Source organism: Tyto alba, unplaced genomic scaffold (genome assembly GCF_018691265.1).
Source record: "Tyto alba isolate M040663 unplaced genomic scaffold, T.alba_DEE_v4.0 Super-Scaffold_14, whole genome shotgun sequence".
NCBI lineage: Eukaryota > Metazoa > Chordata > Aves > Strigiformes > Tytonidae > Tyto > Tyto alba.
Window position 1 is genome coordinate 44,734,552 of NW_024881276.1, and position 18,583 is coordinate 44,753,134.

Genomic DNA, 18,583 nt, shown 5'->3' on the forward strand with positions numbered 1-18,583 from the left:
AAAAAAAAAATTGACGTTAGGTTCCCTCCCCTGAGGAGGTTACACGGCGTGAGCCGCAGGCCAGCGTTACCGGCCGCCGCCAGCGAACCCGCGGGGCCCTGCGCAGCCCGCCCGGGCCGCTGGGCCGCAGGCCCGCGCGGCGGGCGGAGAGCCCCGCTCCCGGCTCTCTCGGGACGAGCCGCAGCCGCCTCCGCCGCCCCGGCCACGCCGCCACACGCAGCGGCCCAGCGACTCCCTCCCGCTCCCACGCCGGCCCACCCGCGGGCCGCCCGCCCGGCCCGGCCCCCGCGGCGCACCCGCACCGCCCTCCGCCCGCCTCCGCCGCCATTTCCTGCCGGCCCCGCCCCGTGTGCCCGGGTGAGTGCGCGGCGCGGGCGGGGAGCGGGGGGCTGGGCCCCGGGGCCTGTGGGGGCCGCCGGGGAAGGGGCGGGCTGATGGCGGCGGGAGGAACGGGGCCTCCGCCGCCGCCCCGCCGGGCTCGCAGGGTGGGTGGGTGTGGGGCGCGTCATGGCAGCGCCAGGCCCGGCGGGATCCGGAGGAACTAGAGCGGCGCAGGCACCGTCCCGCCGCCCCGGGCTCGTCAGGTCGGGCCGCGGCGGGCGCGGGGCGCGGCCGGTGCCCCTGGCTGGGGGCAAGGAGCGCTGGTCGCCGCCCGCCGCGGGCACGGCAGCTCACCTCCCCGCCGTTTTCTCTTCTGGAAAATGTTTCGTAGCGGCCCCCTGTGCGGCGAGGGCGAGCAGTGGCGGCGGCGTGGCCTCAGAACCGCTGTGGCCATCTGTCTTGCCTGTTTTAGGGGGGAGCCGAGTTCCCCAGCAGTTGCTGGGCCAGTTTAGAGGCCTGAACTCACAAATGAATATATCTGGTGTGCGAGGCGAAAAATACTAATGTGAAGTAACTCTGAAGGAGGAACAGGTCCGTTCTGTTCCCCAGGCCCTGCAGAGAAGGACTTGGGGGTGCTGGGAGATGAAAAATAGGACACGACCCAGCAAAGTGCACTCCCAGCCTGGAAAGCTGGCTGTAGCGCAGGCTGCCGTAAGAAGCAGCGTGGCCAGCGGGTCGGGGCGGGCGATTCTCCCCCTTTGCTCTGTTGAGACCCCACCTGGAGCTCTGTGTCAGCTCCGGGGCCCCCAGAACAGGGCAGATGTGGACCTGTTAAGAGTGGGCCCAGAGGGCCACAACAGTGGTCAGAGGGCTGGAGCACTTCTGCGGAGTAGGGCTGAGAGAGTTGGGGCTCTTCAGCCTGGAGAAGAGAAGGGTCTGGGGAGACCTTATGGCAGCCCTTCAGTACTTAAATACTGTAAGAATTATGGAGGGAGACTTTTTACCAGAGCCTGCAGTAAGAGGACAAGGGGCTGTGGTTTTAACTGAAAGAGGGTAGGCTTAGGTTAGATAAAAGGAAGACATTTTTTCTGATGATGATGGTTAGACGCTGGAAGAGGTTACCCTGAGGACTCATGGATGCCCCATGATTGGCAGCATTCAAGGCCAGGTTGGCTGGGGAGCAGCCTGAGCTGGTGAAAGATGTCTCTGTGCATGGTAGGGGGTTTGAACTAGATGAACTCTTCCAACCCCAACCATTCTGTGGTTCTTCAGTTGTAAGAACTAGCAAAACACTACGGAACAGTACATTGTGTAAATGAAGCCGCATTCTGTGAGTAATATAGAGCTGAATTTAACGTTGTTAAATACAGTCTGAATGAGCTGAGAGGTTGATATGATGGACTTAGGTCTGGAATTCACAACTGGCAATTCAGGCTTGGTTGCATTTGTGTTGCTGGCATTTTGGGGTGTCAGATGTAGGTCTTGGTGCCGGCAGCATCTTCAGATGTTGCCAGCAACTGGAGTCTAATTTTCAGTCTTTTTTTAAGCCTTCCCTTGCCTCATGGGGAAACTGTAGCTTGCTGCAGCTGGGAATGCCCATCCTCTCAGGAGGTGGTGATGTGGATTCCCTCCTGCAGGACTAAGGTGACTGTAGGTTACTGTTGAGGTACAGGCTCTTACAGGAACTGCTAATGAAACACTGCCCAGGAGTTAGTGAATCAGCGAGGGTGTCCTGCATACTGCTGCACAGGAGAGCTTAGTACTGTGTGTAAATACCAGAACTGGAGTTTACGTTTCATCATAAGGAATCTGTGTAAGTAAAAGCATCTTGATAAATAAGAGCATTTACTTTTGGGAGTAAAGCTGTCATTTTTACTTACAAATGAAAGCATCACTGTGCTCTAACTCCTCTTGTTGGCTTCACAGACTTGCTCAGACACGCCCAGAGCCAGTGTGAGTTGGCCAGCCCAGGCCCAGCAGGCAAGCTGTGGTGCTGGAGGGCTTGGTGCTGGCTCTTTGTCAGGATGCCTAACTCAGCTTCCCTGGCGGGCTTGTACTGCTGCCTGGTGCTCTGGGCTACTCTGGGGGATAAAATGCTGGTGCAGGCTTAAGACAAGTGTGTCTGCATATACTATGGTGTTAGACCTACCGTTACTTGATTTTTGCCTTAACTTTCCTGAGAACTTGGCAGCTAAACCCTTTGTGAATTAACTTTTTTATTTTTACATGATGATACACATGCATATTATCTACCTGAAAAAACAAACTAAATGACTTCCAACTTTAAATGTCTATACTTGGATGAAAGAAATCTTTTTATTCTATGTAGGCCATAAAGTTTGACAGCTTTGCAGAAATGAAAGCAAGATCTTATAATTTTAGTTTTTGGTGTCATTGCATAGCATCGACAGAAAGGCCTAACAACGTTCTCCCTCTTCTCTAAACTTAGTTTTGCTAAACCTGTGCATTCGAGATACATTATGGAGACCTTGACAAAGACTGAGATGCGGGCCACTGCCACTGTGGTGAGCGTCAATAGATGCTTGGCACTGCCACATAATTTAGCATAGAATTGTTCCCAGGGCCTGAGACCTCAAGCAGGTGCCCTTATTTCATGTTCCTAAAACCTGCTCCACCTGTAGGGGAGTCTGCTCTGGGTTTTTCTGTTTCTTTGGAAGCTGCTGTAACGCTCCTGCCAACTGAATCATCCTCGCCCACTGAACCTGGTTACATATTCCTTCTTCCCTCACAGTGATCTGCTCTTTCACTTGGCCTCCCTCTTTCCGTGCCCCATTTCCCTGTGGTTGCTGTTCACTGTATTCTGGCGTAGCCCTTGCTGCGTCCTGTTGTACCGACACCGGTGTCAGTGTCCCCTCGCTGCAGCTGCTGCCTTCTCTGTAAGTGCTGCTGCAGCTTTAGCCTGGTAACTCTACAGCTGTGCAGACACAGGGCTTGTGATGCATGACCCAGCTTGAAAGGAAAGCTTACCTTCACACGCCCCACACCAACCACTGCATTTAACTGGTTGGGTTCTGTACCTGAAATGCCGTACATCCTCCTCCATCGTGCTGTGGCTAGAAGGTCACTGGGAAGTCATTGTTGTGCTTTTTTTCCCAATGCTAATGCATTTCAAGGAGGTGTAATAGGTGTCGTGGTTTGAGCCTGGTTGGCAACCAACCCCCACAGCTGGTCACCCTCCCTTCCCCTTCCCCACCTGGGAATGGGGGAGGGGATTAGAGGGGTGAAGGGAGACTCACAGGCTGAGATAAGAACAGTTTAATAATGGCAATAAAATGAGAACAATGATGATGATAGAGGAAAAAAAATATATATATAAACAGGCAATGCACAATGTAATTGCTCACCACCCGCTACCCAATACCCAGCCCGTTCCCGGCCAGCGACCCCAGGATACCAAGATCCTGCAGTCGTAAACCCAGAAGCGAGAGAGAGCTCCTTCCCTACCACCCCTCCTTTATAAAGTGAGCATGACGTTCCATGATATGGAGTATTTCACTGGCCAGTTAGGGTCTGGTGCTCTGTCTGTGCTCCCTCCCTGCTCCCTGTGCCCTTGCGCACGGGCAGGACACGGGGAGTCGGAGAGTCCTGGAAGTCTCGGTAGCAGCTGAAGACATCAGTGTGCTGCTATCAGCATTTTTCTCATACCAACCCAAAGCTAAATCCAAAACACAGCACTCATCTAGTCCCTGAAAAGGAATATTAACTCTATTTCAGCCCAAACCAGGACAAATAGGGTACAAGTTTCTGATCCTGTCCCCTCTCTCTACCCTTCTCTGTGTGTTGCCGTTAAATCTCTTAAAGCTGAGTTGATTTCTTAAGAAGTTGCAGCTCTTGCTATGGAAGAGCAGTCTATCGTAGGTTCTTTGTAGGGGTGGATTCCTGCAGTTGTAAAGATCTGTTGTGTGGCCACTGGGTTTTACTGCATGTTTTTTAGTATAAACTCAGCTGTGAGACTTGAGCTTCTGTGACCAGCAGCTCCTAGTAGAGTTTGCTGGGGTTTGAGAAGACATTGGAGGCCTGCTGTGGGCTCTCCTTTTTCTGTTCTTTGGAGCAAATGGTGAGCATCTGAAAGCAGAGATGTTCCCGGCATCCTCTGATATCCCACTGGATGAGGCAAGAGGAGCTGCTCTGGGCCTGTGAGCTCTTGAGGCTGACTGCTTTTGTTTTCTCTCTTGAACAGGAACATGCCCAAGAAAGGAGGGAAGCATGCCGAAATGGGAAAAGAAATGCAGGCACAGTGTAAACGAGCAAAGGTGGAAGCGGCTTGTTCTCCATCAGTCATGAGTTTTGAGAACCCAGACAGCCTCTTTGGAAGCTTGATCTCTCCCATCAAACAAGAGGTGTTTTTCAGGGAGTACTGGGAGCAAAAGCCACTGCTTGTTCAGAGGAGCGATCCCCTGCTGGCTGCTTACTACCAGTCCCTGTTTCAGTTGTCAGATTTGAAGGAGTTGTGCAGCCAGGGTCTATACTATGGGCGAGATATAAATATCTGTAGATGTGTGAATGGAAAAAAGAAAGTTTTAAATAAGGAAGGCAAAGTGAATTACATGCAGCTGAAGAAGGATTTTGACCAGAAAAAGGCGACAATACAGTTTCATCAACCTCAGAGATTTAAGGTTGGATTATTTCATTGAATGTAATCATGCATGCTTTATAATGTGGTATACTTTGCTTGAGTCATACTAGACATCGTTTAATCGCTGTCCCCAGTAAATCCAGGGGAGGTAGCTGACTTTGATGACCTGCTGAAATCTATGCATGAACTGTATTAATTAAGACACGGTTTATACTTTTGCACTGCCCATCATGTTTCAGTGCAGTAAGAACAAAATCTGATCCATGCTAAAATATTAAGTATTTTTTTTTAAATAGCTTTGTCACATAAAAGTTTAGAAAAAATAAATGTGCAAAACTGATGATTATGCATCTGTGTCTGCTTAAATTATCCCTTCTGCACCGTTTGCTTGTGCAACTAGGGGCCTTTGTACTGCTTCCCTTAATGGAGGGCAAGGTATGAAACCATGTAAAATGTTTCCAGGACACTGTTCTTGATGATGGATTGGCTTTGAATTGCGCTATGGGAGTGAATCGCCCCATTTTTTGCTGACTGTTCTCTCTCTCTTGTTCTTTTTGATGCCTTTGCATTCTTCATGTATGCGAATGAGGCAGTAGTGTCTGCACAGTTGAGTAAAGGACTCGGATACTTGTAGGTACTTGGCTTTAGGTAGTCCTTTTTTTGTACTGTGGTGTCAACACAATTTAGTTGTGAAGTGGTCCGTAAGGACCCAAATACACAGCTGAGTCCCAGGGATAGTGTTGCTGGCATATCTCTGTTCGAGTGTAGCTGTAATGGCTGGTGGCAGAGGCATTTGCAGGGGAAGTTGAAATGTTGCATGGCTTATGCTGAAATCTAGAGCTTCAGCTCAACCCACATAAATTCTGCTTGAAGTTGCACTTGTGCAGGTCTGGTAGTCGGCATCTTCTGATACAAGAGTTGTGCCATTGTCTGTCACATGTTCGATGTGGGTGAGTAAAGTTTGTTCTTGAGTATGCCCAAACAATTGGAGTCACTGGAAAAGGGTCTCTAACCTTTGTATGCGCTCTTTGATGCTAGCCCATATAATGCAAGGTCCTGCATGTGTTCATTGTTTTAAGATGTTTTGGTATTTGTGGGATGACAGGTGGTTTATTCTCCTCTGTCTAGCCTTGTTTGTCTGGTTCTGAAACCTAAAAATGGTCCAGTGAAGAGAACAAACATCAATGCTGTGTTGGGGCACCAGACTTCTTGGCTTACCAGTTACCTTCATGGCAGATCTCCTGTGCATCTACAAGTTTCAGGAGAAACACACGGAGTGTCTGCTTTCCCAGCCTCTGTCTTCCCGTGGGGTTGCGATCTTTCTCTAGAACCTCCTGAGCGATGGGGAGGCTGAGGGCTGGGTGGCAGCCTGACTTGGCTGAGCTCTTCGGTACTAACAGCATCATTTCTTTTTAAAGGAGGAGCTGTGGAAGATTCAGGAGAAGCTGGAGTGCTACTTTGGGTCTCTGGTTGGGTCAAATGTTTACATTACTCCCCAGGGGTCGCAGGGCCTTCCCCCTCACTACGATGATGTTGAGGTAGGACAGCAGCACAACCTTGTCTGTGAAACTCTGCGTGGGCTTTTGCTAGTGGTGGTGGATACCTGTATGTGCGCTTCCCCCTCCCTCCCTTCTTTCATAAAATAAATTATTATAGAAGAATGTTTTTTTCCACCGAAAACTTATGGTAGTTGATTGCAACTGTTTTTTTTTTTTTTTTTTTTTTTTTTTTTTTTTTTTTTTTGTAGTAATTTCTCATCTATAATTTTACTGAAAAGGTACTAATAGTAATATCTAATGATAATACCACATAACTGTGCTTTCCAGACCTGGTATTTCCATTTGATGAAAAGAAATTTTTTTTTCTGAGCTGCAGAAGCATGGTTTTTTTTTCACTTTCACTTCATTCAGACTCCAAGAATCTAGAAGTCCTTTTTCCCTTACTAAGTACTTGCTCTTTCTTCAGCTGGACAGTGAAAGCAGACCAGTTGTTCTGGCTCCCATTTGTTGGTCCTCCTGCTTTTAAGAAGCTGTCAGTATGATGAAGTCCTGTGGTCCAAATGCATTTTAAATTAGCTTCTAAAAGAAACATTCAAATAGACACTGTATTGAAAATACAGTTGGACTATCCCACTTAAACTAAACCCCAAAACCCCCTTACATGTATTTTTTGCTTTTTATTATTTTAATATCTATTTAATACACCTGGAGTTTCATTTTCCTTATGCTTGTTGTTCAGCAGCCCCACAACCTGCATGTTCTGGTGTATGTCATCAGCCCCCAGCTCACAGAATCCCCTAGATGTTTCTGATGCTCTGTTTGTCGGTGAATGCTGATAAGACCTCTCTCACCTGATATTTTTAATATCTGTGTGTCAGGCATTACTTTTGGGTTAGTTGTCTAGTATTTATTTAAGTGACTGGAGAGAAACAAGAATTTCTGATTGCTACCTTTGGATAAAACAGATCACACTTAACCACTCTATGTTGTCTCCAAGTAGAGCCTAAAGAAATAGTTCAGATTTAAATTTCTGCATTGTAGACATCTAAAAAGTAACGTGTGAGGAGTCCTGTTTGCCATGCTGTGGATTAGCTGAGAGCAGGGAAGGTGAAATATGTTTGTTTATGCTGTCAGAAAAGAAACCTGTGTCGCTTCTGTTTGCTTTCTGGTGTGGTTCCAGAGACTTTCCAAGTAAAAAGACGACTTAAAATTTCTGATCAGTTGGATGTGTGAGGGAGGGACAGCAGGGTTTCCTTATGCATTTGGATTTATGGTCTTTTGCAGGTGTTTATCCTTCAACTGGAAGGGGAGAAACATTGGCGACTCTATAAACCAACGGTGCATTTAGCTCGGGAATATAATGTAGAATCAGAAGATCGGATTGGGAATCCCACGCATGAATTCATATTAAAGGTATTGTGATTGAATTGCTTTACGTGGTCTGGGCTGTGGTTGCCAGAAATGCAGTGGCGTTTAAAATGGTCCATTTCTTGGAGACAGTATTCTGAATGATCGTAGTTGTGAAATTGAGGGGAAGGTTGGTGCACAACATGCTACGAGCACAAGAAGTTTGGGTGATCGTTGTGTAACCTATCCTTTGTGAAAGGTATCCTTTGCTTTAGTATTTAAATAATGGATCAAGAAACCAGTTACTTCTGGAAATTGTCCAGTATTCTCCAAGTTGGGCACCCTGACTTCTGGTCATGTGTGTGGAGTTGTGTGGAGAAAACCCATTACTATGAAACATTTTTATGCTTTTACGTGCTGCCTATAATCAGTCAGGCTAATCCTTCCATGCACTAAGACTTACTGCTTTACTGAAGGTTGTCACTGTTCTGGTGAGTTGGATTTAAGTATTTATCTGTGGCTGATAAACAAAAGCATGAACCAAACCCTGTATTAACTTGCTGTTTCAATTGTTTTTTTCTTTTTCCAAACCTAAAAATCAAGTGTTACGTTGTTACTTAGAATAAAAAGAGCATTTCATGAAGATTAATGAATACAGCCCCTTTGACAGCAGGGTGCCTGGTCCTTGTCCTGGTCTGTTTCGCGTGCTTGTGCTTCCGAAGCGCGTTCCTTCTCCAGCAGCCAGCGCCGTGCTCGGTTGGAAGCCTCGTTAGCTTCTCTGCCTTGTGGCCTGTCACAGGGCCTCTCTCTGCATTTCTGCTGTTCAGACCTGCCTTCGGGTGTAGGTAGTTCAGGAATAGAATGACACATCGGATATGATGCTGACCTCACTCGCTGTGTCATTTGACAGATGGCAGTATTCAGTTGTCACGATGTGCTGGGTGATGTGAAGTCTAGTAAATTAAAGTTTCCTTTTTAATTTCTGGAACATTTTGGGCTGGACTTCAATGCTTTTGATTTTCAGGGAATAATGATCCACAAGCCATTTTACTGACATTAGTGGGGTGAAAATACTGGCCTCTGGAAAGAGCTTAAAAATTATCTAAGTTTGTAATTTATTTGCTTCTGTTTTGATGTTCTTCACTTCCTGCGACTCATTTCTTCTGGGTGGCCACTGTCAGAGTTTGGTTGCCTGTCTGGAGCTGCCTCTGAGAGGGATGCTGTCAGATGACTCTTATTTCATCCCTAAGCATCTTTCCAGAATATTTCCTTTCTCCTTTTTTCCATTTCTGTCTGCGGTCTGCAATCCTTAGGGCGTTTAGAACAAATGGACCCGTTTGAAACTCTGTTGGTGGTGTTCTCCCTTCCCACCAAAACCTGGTAGCTGACTGAGAGCAAAGGCACGCTGGTTTGTGTGTAAGGACCCAAGCTGCAGCATGTCTCGGTGACATTCCAACGGGCTGCGGCTGTGGCTGGTTTGCTACTGATGCCAAACACAAAGCTTATTTGGTAGCTGGCTATCTGGCCGCCTTCATGTTTGATTTGCCATTTAATTTGCTGGTACTTCCCCCTTCTCTGCCCGCCCTTCCTCCAGTTCAGAAGTAAGGAGGCAGCAGTGATCCACTCCGTGTGGTCTCTGGTCAGGTGCTCTGTCCTGCCCCAGTCTGGGTGTTGCCACCTGGAGTCTGTGAAGCCTGATTATTTTAACTGAGGAGTGTTGTGCTTGCTGGCTTGCGTGAATGATGTTGATGAGACTAGCCAGCAGATACGATGTGTAAGTGTTGGACTTTGCAGCAAAAACTCCTTCGAAAAACCATGATCCTGGCTTCTTAGTGGTAGGCATGGAGGATGAAAGAATTTCTTTTGCAGACTAGTTTGTCATCACTCTGGTAGGTGTTCAGAGCTATTACCTTTCCCCTGTGTGACCCTCCCTCCAGTTTGTTTTCTTGCTGGGGATGTGAAACACAGCAAATACAGAGAAGTCAAAATACTCTTAGTTGTTTAGTGTCGTCCCTACAGTGGTAAGGAAGGCAGTTTATTAGTGGCAGAGAGAGTCTTGCTTCAGACCAAGTATATCAGACATAGCTGATCTGTGACGCTTTACAGCTTGTTACAAATGGATGAAGAGACTTGATCTTGCCAAGTCCTGTGAAGCTTCATAATCTAGAGACCTTTTAATTCAGTGAAAAATCAAGTAGTATTCACTTGAAGTATATCTGTGTTAGACCGTTCGGTAGGCTCTTAGAAGTGGGTGATGTGACCAAATTTAAGGAGCGGTAAAATTAAAATGGAATCAAATTTCGTCATTGTTTCTTCATGAATTTTCTCTTTGACTGTGCTATCCAACTATATAGATGCTTATAGGAGAAGCCGTAAATAAACTGATCTTTCCTTCTTGGAGGCAATTTCGTGTGCTTTGCACTTCTCTCTCATCTTCATTTTCCTGATCTAGATTTTTATCGGTGTGGAGGTTTAATTCAGATAGGTGAGAAGAAAGATGGAGAGTAGGAAGATTGTACTTGTTTGAGTGTTTTAACTGAAAATTTCAGACAGCAGTATTGCAACAGATTACCATATTTATAGAATATTTGGCTTTTCTTCTGACGCGATCTGACCAAATTCACATTGCACTGCTCCTCTGCGAGCTGGCCGTATTGTCAGCAGGTTCATCTCAGCTGCTGCTTTGTCCGCTTTATGCAGCTGAGTTGGAATGTGCATGTTCTATAATGTTAAAAGTTTGCTTTGTATTTTCAGACAGGTGTATGGTAAATATTGACAGTAGGTTGGGAAGTTTAAGGTATTGGACTTCTGGTTTAGAGTTCTTTATGTTATTAAGTGTACAGTGGAGAATCTCTCTATTTTGTGATTTTAAAAACCAATATGTTGTCTGTCTGCTCGGAGAGTATTTTCTCTGTTTTGACTACAAAAAGGTTTGACCAGGTGCCTTAAATACGTAAGTTCTCTTTCATTTTTTTGCAGCCAGGTGACTTACTGTACTTCCCAAGAGGGACTATTCACCAAGCTGACACTCCTCCTGGGATCTCCTATTCGACACATGTGACCATCAGTACCTACCAAAACAAGTAAATTTTTTTTTTTTTTTAAAGTATGGCTTTCTTCTGCCAGATGATGTGTGTGAATAGTACAGACCTGAAACTGATGTTTCAAAGAAGTGATGTCCTGTTTCTTATAAAACCTCCCCCGTTGTAATGACTTCTGCTTACTACTTTCCTGTGTTCATTCTATTTAGCCCATGTGTGGTTTGTTTTTCTGTAATACAGGGATAGGGCATGTCACCTTCCCTAGAGATGTGGTGACATGGAATATATGTAGGTACCCCGTTATTATGTATGTGCCCTGCCCTTAGTAACAGAATCTAAGCTAGTGCTCAGGTAGCAGTATTTGAAGGTTTGAGGGAAGGAGGGGAGCGAGACCCGTGTTGTTTGAAGCAGCCTGTTTACCAGGATTTCATGCAGCAAGCTCAATTGCTCTTTAATTGGTTATTTTATTATTTACCAGCTGTAGACTTTAATGCGGAAGATAATGTTACAACTGCAAACTCATGGGTGTGTTTAAAAAAAAATCTCTCACCAGTGGCTGAAGTTACTGTTCATTTTGTAACCCAGATAGAATCACGAGTTCTTTCTTTCATCGTGTTTTCTCCTGCTTTTGATAGTCACCCGCACCTATTCTGACAGACTTGCTGCAAATTCTTCCTTTGCAAATATTTTCTTATCTGTGTTTTTCATCTCCTACCCTGTGCATGCAAGTCAGATTTCCTTTGACACACATCTCATCCCTGTGCTCACTGAAACATTGTCATCACCCAGGGAAATGCTGCTGCCACCTAATCAGCCTCTCAGATGCTGGGTTTGGTGTCATTAGCCTGAGTTAGGAATTGGGAAGGATTTCTGTTAGCCACAAAACAGGGCAGAACAAGTTTGGGCATATTCTGTATGATTGTAAGATGAATCTCTAGCCACCAGGTGTACCTTTGTGGAAGTCCAGGATGTCAGTATTGCTGGTAACCCTTAATGTGGCCAGTCCTCCAAGTTGGAGAGAGGGTTAAGATGAAGCTGCTCAAAGGTGTGAGTCTTAATAAAAGTTGGGTTTAGCTGATTTTAATTTACACTCATACACTATTGTTTTATTCAGAAGGGAAAAAAAATAAAAAAAGCTATTTTCTGTAAGCATTGACTGCTGTTGCAGAATGTTTGACTTCATTTGTTAGAGGCAATATAAGTGCTGAGCTTGGTGGCACGTTCAGGGTGAGCAGCAGTGAGCGGCCTCCAAAGAGATGTCCTGCTCCTCTGCCCTTCCCCTGCCTTTTTTGTCCCACTGCTGCCTTGTGTTGACCTGATGCTTCTCTCACCTCTGGTTTAGTGAACTGAACAGAAGAGTGACAGCAGAAGTGGGCGTTTGGGTTGTTGATGGAGGCTGGGATGGAGTGTTTTACAGCGTCCAGGAGTCCCGAGTACACAAAACAGGGTTTGACCAGCTTGATCTGTACAGAGTTACAGGTCAAGTAGTGCTGGGGAGACAAGAAGTTGGTTCCTTGTAATAGGATTGCTAGAGACCTAACAGGCTTGCGTGGAGTCAGTGCAGTTTCTCTGTGACAGTGTAAGCCTCATGCCAATCAGCTGCGTTACTTGAGAAGCGGTGGGTGCTGTTGGGGAGCTTGTTTCCTGGGCACTTGAGTCAGAATGAGGAGAGGAAAAAGGAAAAGCTTGAAGAGTGCTTTTCTTCTAGGGATGAAGTGCATGAACCTGCCTCTGCACATGCTTTCTGCAAGCATAGGAAAAATAAGCAGCAGTCTTGATACAGGCTGATATTTTGATTTGGCTTGTAGATGGAAGTATGGTCTAGTAACATTTCCTTGGAAAATTTAAGGGAACTCCTTGAAAATAGCTCTCCTTATTATGGAGTATGTTTGGACTCCTCGTGACCACTCTGGAAGCAGCGTGTACAGAAGGAGCTGGGAGGGGAGGAAGTGCTGGTGAAGGTGGCACTTCCAGAGATTTGTAGGCACCAAGACAAGAAGGACTCCACTGTGCAGTGTAGGGCAGTTCCTCTGGGCCAGATCCCAGTAGGCAGAGAAGTGTCTGTGAGTTCATTATAAATAGGGCAGTTTGGAAGAGCAACGAGTAGCTGAAGATAGTTGCTGGCAGATGGAGACTGGGGCAAAAGAAGGGAAGCAGTAAAGCGTATAAGATGTCTAATTCCATTTATTGGACAGAGTCCTTCCCTTCCCTCCCAGTGTGTAGCAGACAGTGGGGACAATTTAAAAAAATGTAAATGAGACTATAACAAGTTATACTTTTTTTTTTTTTTTTTTTTTTTTTTTTTACCTAAAGTAGTGTCTAGAGATCAGTGCTGAAAACAGGGAGTGTTGATGGAGAGCAAAAGCAGAGGGTCAAATGTCCTTTGGAGGAGAGGCCGTGCTCTGCTGCCCGCCCTAGTTGGGTGGGAGGCTGCAGGCAGCCTTGGGTGCTGGGCACTTGCCCTGGTGGTTTGCCCATTAAACAAACCAGCCTCTGGGGATGCTGCAGGGGGAGAGGGCACACGTGGGCAGGACAGCACTTTTGTGTGAGCAGCATGCCAGTTTCTGATGAGGTTGATTCAAGCTAGACAAAGGAGGTGAAGGCAGTAGTCCCTTCTCCCCTCCTCTAGTTTATTTTTACAACTGGGGGACAGAAGCACAGAGATCAAAGGCCGTTTTTAAAATTTTTTTAACTATGTAGACTAAAAATGGGGATTTAACACAAACAAGACAACTACAAGGTGCTTGTTAAATATCATTAAAAGCCCTGTTGATATATGCAGGGGTCTTGTTCCTGGGGTCATAATTAAGTTTGTAATAAAGCTAAAAACTGATGCCACGTTGGATTTGATAACTCTGGGTACATTTCCTCCTTCAGGGTAAGCGTCTCAAGAGCATGTTAAATGACACAACCCCACGCACTTCATTGGGTGCAGTGAGGCCCTATGTGTGCGTGGTTGGATATTGATGGCCCCAGTAGGAGGAATTCCTTGATTTACTGAGGTCAATGTTAAGCTGAATCCACTGGTGAATGGCAAGCACCTGGATCGGAACAAACTGGACCCTTCCCTCTCTGGGAGTGCCGCTGCCCTGAAGCGAGTGAGGACACACGTACAGTTGAGATGAGTGAGCTATTGTGTGACACCACAGAGTGGTAATGGAAGAGCCAGAGGCACGAAGCAGATTTGACATTGGGGCACACTACATTTCCAGCCCTTAACCTCAGTTAAGATGTCTGTTTTATTTCAGTGCAACTATTTTAAATTTTTTTTTTTTTTCTTTCTTCCTGTCCTTCAGCTCTTGGGGAGATTTCTTGCTGGATGCAATTCCTGGCCTTGTGTTTGATACAGCAAAAGAAGATGTGGTGCTGAGGACAAGCATACCAAGGCAACTGCTTATGGTAAGCAGGTGGGACTAAGGGAATAATAGTGCATCCAGCTGAAACTTCAGCCCTGAGGCAAGCATGTGTCTTGTTGATCTGCTCCGAAAGCTCAGTGCAATGGCACTATCTTGTCTAGAGGTACAAAAGTCTTCAGGATGACTGTACTGAGGTTTGCTCCATCCGAAGCACTGCCTAGTTCATTGCCCTGCCTTTCATTCATACCACGGTGTCCTTGTATGACTTGTTTCCTTCTAAAAGTAATGGTATTTGCTTTGGAGCTGTCAGACAAGCATAGTCCCTGTCAGGCCAAGCATCTGAACCTTTAAAAGCTAGCAAAGCTGTAAATTGTTCTGTGACCTCTTGACGGCAGTCCAGTTGCATTGCTGATCAGCTCATCAGCATGCAGAAGGAACACGTTTCTCTTTCAACTACACTTGAAGTCCCTTCGCATTGCAGGTAGCCCCGGAGTGAGGGTAAGTGGGCATCAGCTTTGGTGTGTGAACAGCTCGTGGGGAATGTGTAAAGAAACCAAAGTTTGCTGTTTTGGGAGTACATGTCACCCTTTGCAAAGATAAAAGAGGAGTGTCCAGATTTTCACTGCATTACTGCACCACTTTAGGCTAGTCTGTTTAGTTTGAATTCATGCGAGCAACTCTCTGTGAATATTTAGCAGGTGGATATAGCTGACTCAACAAAAAAGCTAAGCAGCCTTTTGAGAAGGCTTGCAGACCGTCTGGAAAACACCAGAGAACTGAGGTCATCTGACATGAAGAAGGATTTCATTATGAACCGGTTGCCACCTTGCTTGGGATGTGACTCTGATCCTTTGACTCCAGGTAGATTTTCAAGTTACCAGAACTGGCTGATGTGATGGTAGAGCTGTTGCTAACTCTGCCTTTGGTATTTTATGGTAGGCAAAGATTATCAGCTTCATGTTGTGTGAGGCCCTACGTGTGCACACCTCAGTTGGTTAATTCCCTGTATCTAGTCTAAGAGATGACACGTTGCTCTTAGAGTGACGTAAAGGTTATCCTAGACTGGAATTGGCAGCTTTAATAAACTACTGCGTACTGAGGATGTTTAACTGGTAGAATTTGTCCTTATGCTCTAGCTTGCTATTAAAGCTATTTGTAGACAGTAAAGATGAGAGAATTACAAAAAAAAAAAAACAACAAACTCTCCTCCCCCCCTGCAGGGAGTTTGAAAACATGTGGGTGTTGAAACACAGGTTAACAACAGTCTAGCCACAAGAGTGGGTAGTGCACAGGGGCTCAGTTTGCACCGTTTATCTGGTTTCCTTCCTTTCTGATGAATTTATTTTTCTTAGGTGGGAAATTGCCAAAAATAGATAGCAAAATCAGACTGCAGTTTAGAGATCATGCTATTGTTACAGTGGAACCAGATCAAGAGAATTCCGTAAGTGTAACGAAGCCACCCTGATACGCTTGGGCTGGGAGGGTGGGGCTGGGAGGGCGAGGTGTGGGAGTTGCTCTGTTGTACTGGTCCGAGAGGGTCGTGCCCTCACGCCTCGCTGGATCCGAACAGACCCTAGGAGGGTGCAGGACATCATGGGCTTGTGGTGGAGTGGTAATACAGCACGTTTGTGCCTTCTGGGGGAGAGCTACAGAACTAAATTTAGCCTGTGATTCTGCATGGTAGGTGCATGGCTTTTCTCTGAGGTTAGGTGGGCTCGATCATTACAGCTGTGAAATGGCCTCTATACCTTTTGATAATGGAATTTTTTTTTGCCTTTGTATCTAGGCACAAATAAGTTATAAAAATAGGTTCCCTCAAGTGTGGGCATTGTCTGTGTTGTCGCTGCTGACCGTGTGGTCAGTCTTCACTTCCAAGTTACCGTTGTACCCGAGTTGTTCCATAGAGTAGATGCTGGCATTTTGGATTACAGTGTGTTCACACTACTTCTTATCTATGAAGGTTTATTAGTATGAAATTGTAGAAGTGCTTTTTGTTGCCTTAAATTAAAAAAAAAAGGGGGGAAGACTGGATGGGACAGACTAGCTTGACAGTTTTGTGGGTTTTTTTGCACGAGTAAAATGTTTCCCTTGGAGAAAAACATACCATAACTTTCTGACTTTTCTTTTCCATTTTGTGTCCATATTGCTGTGAGACTCTGTAGGTTTGGCAAACTATATTTCTGCCTCACCTTCTGGTATCATGCAGATAAACCCTGAATGACAGGACACATGCAAGACTTGTGTCCACAAATTCGATGTGAGACCTGCCCACAGAGCTCTAAATTGGTTTGCACAGCTTTGACCGAGGAATGGTAACAGGCATATGGTTTTTGAGAGACAGCTCAGTATTGGAATGGAAATTTATTGGTGCACACTCATTCATGGAGACCTTCTAGGAGGTGCACCGTAAATGCTGTGTTTTCTATACAGCATCAGACCTGTGAGTGCAGCAGAGGCAATATTAAGGCAGAAGATTATAGGTAGTAAGTGCATTTTCAAATATGGAGACTCCCTTAATGCTGTAGTAGATGGCTGTTGGATCACTGAGTTAGGAAGGTGACTTTCTTTCATTGATGTAACAGTGGCCTCCAGAATTAAGGCACTAGCATTGTCGCTTCATCTGCACCCTCAAATTCATCTCACTTGTTTGACTGGGTTTTTTTCCTGCTGTCTTTTAGGATGAAATTCGCAGAGATATGGTTTATGTCTATCATTCCTTAAAGAACAGGAGAGAAACTCACATGATGGGGACAGATGATACTGCTAGTGAGGAAGGCTCACCACAGGTTTGTGCCCACCAACACACAACAGCTATGCTGCCGCGTTGGGTTTTGCTGCATTAGATGGGCTTGACTGAAATGGTAGCAGGGGCCTGAGTTCTGCTGTATTCCTCAGCACCCAAAGCTGGTCTGCCCCTCCCCTCAGTGCCCAGAGGGGCTGAGGCTGCAACAGAGGCAGTTAATGGTAGAACTAAGTAATGCCATCTCATGCTCAATTACGTTTGAGATGTTAACAGGGTTTCTTGCACATACCTCATGTCCTAGCTAGCAAAGCTACTGGAGGGGCTGGAAGCGTCTCCTCCTTCTGTGCCCTTTAGCACATCCTTTATTCAGCTACTGGATATGCTGCTGGCAAGTGTTCAGCAGCAGCAGAGATCACTGCACTGCCACGCTGAACCCCCTGTTGGATTTTGTATCCACTGGAACATGCTGCAAGATAACGGTGTTGATTTTAGGGTGGGGTGGGTCAGCACTGGGAGAAAAGAGAACTCTTTTACTGAACTGTAAGAACAGAAAAAAAAAAAAAAGGGAACTTTTAAATATTGTTAATAAGGCTGCAGCTGGTTTGTCTTCATTCTTACTCAGCATGTACAGTGTGCTTTCATTCAGATCATAAATATTCCTGGAGAGTGTCCGTGAGCTTCAGGACTTTGTGTTCCACTTTATGCTAGTAAGATGCTCTGTCTTATGTCTGTGCCCTGAAACACTTGAATACAGGTCTGCACAAATACACCACAGAGGCAAAACAGAACACAGCTTCTTCTTGTCTCAGTATTTACAGCAAGGCTTTGTGCCTGGCAGTTACTTACCTTTTAAGGTAAATCCCATCGGTCCTCTAGAGTAGAGAATAGGGGTAGCTGAGGTTGTGTGCTGGCACCTGCAAAATATGTATGTGCAAATCCCAGAATGTACCTTCCTGCCCTTAGCAACTCCAGGCACAGTTATGGAGGTCCTCTGTGGTTCTGTCCAACTCTGCCCAAGTGTGGCAGCTAGAAAGAAACTTACACGGCTTTCAGAAAATAATGGCTAGGGTTAAATTAAAGCGTAAGTTTAAAGTTATTTAATTCTTCAGTGTGGCAGCCACATGAGATAGCCATACACCTTAGGCTTCCCTCCCATTTAAGATGGGCTAGAACACATAAGAGATTTCAGGTATTTTTCAGTTAAGACAGGAGGCAAGATAATACTTGCATCTTTTAGAGGAGGTGCTCAGAAATACCAGTGTGAGGAGGGAAAGGAGCACATAGCTCCTGATCACTACCTGTAGCCTAACACACTGTTGTGTAATAAGGGACACTGCATTTAACCAAAGGATTTTTTTTTTTTTTTTTTTTTTTTAATCCCAGCAGACTCATGGCCTGCGGTTTCCTTTGTCATACCTGGATGCACTGAAGCAGATTTGGAGTAGCAGCACTGTTACTGTTAAAGAGCTTAGCCTTATCTCAGACGAAGAGAAAGAAAACCTTGCCTTGTCTCTATGGACTGAATGTCTAATTGAAGTTATTTGATGCTTTTGTGACTTAGCCTTATTAAATGACTTTTTTATCCATCCAGCCTTTGGTTTGTATTCCTGTCTACCAAAGCATTGCAGTGTATATACTTTGCTACTTGTTGCTGCCCAATGTTACTTTTCTTTCCTTAG

The 18,583-nt window shown here is 45.7% G+C and overlaps 1 protein-coding gene across 4 annotated transcripts; it reads left to right on the top strand.

The window, feature by feature from the left end:
* Positions 1 to 286: 286 nt before the first annotated feature.
* RIOX2 (ribosomal oxygenase 2) lies at positions 287 to 18,494 on the top strand. 4 transcript variants are annotated; one of them, XM_032988260.2, is made up of 11 exons: positions 507 to 2,134; positions 2,771 to 2,846; positions 4,523 to 4,958; positions 6,337 to 6,456; positions 7,702 to 7,830; positions 10,744 to 10,847; positions 14,102 to 14,204; positions 14,857 to 15,022; positions 15,514 to 15,602; positions 16,840 to 16,947; positions 18,288 to 18,494. In XM_032988260.2, exons 3-11 carry the CDS (start codon positions 4,527 to 4,529, stop codon positions 18,447 to 18,449), a joined length of 1,413 nt encoding a protein of 470 aa, XP_032844151.2. In that variant the 5' UTR covers positions 507 to 2,134; positions 2,771 to 2,846; positions 4,523 to 4,526; the 3' UTR covers positions 18,450 to 18,494. The 4 variants fall into 4 exon arrangements, with proteins under 4 accessions (XP_042644960.1, XP_042644961.1, XP_032844151.2 ...); XM_042789026.1 differs by lacking the exons at positions 507 to 2,134; positions 2,771 to 2,846 and adding an exon at positions 287 to 357; XM_042789027.1 differs by lacking the exons at positions 507 to 2,134; positions 2,771 to 2,846 and adding an exon at positions 287 to 357 and having other exon boundaries at positions 18,291 to 18,494.
* The last annotated feature ends 89 nt before the right edge of the window (positions 18,495 to 18,583 follow it).

What these genes read in the sequence shown, in the direction of transcription:
- RIOX2 (XM_042789026.1), top strand. Translation starts at nt 4,527, where the DNA reads ATGCCCAAGAAAGGAGGGAAGCATGCCGAAATGGGAAAAGAAATGCAG. An exon ending in ATCAGTACCTACCAAAACAA is followed by an intron (nt 10,848 to 14,101) that starts GTAAATTTTTTT and finishes CCTGTCCTTCAG; the next exon opens with CTCTTGGGGAGATTTCTTGC. An exon ending in GTGAGGAAGGCTCACCACAG is followed by an intron (nt 16,948 to 18,287) that starts GTTTGTGCCCAC and finishes TTTTAATCCCAG; the next exon opens with CAGACTCATGGCCTGCGGTT.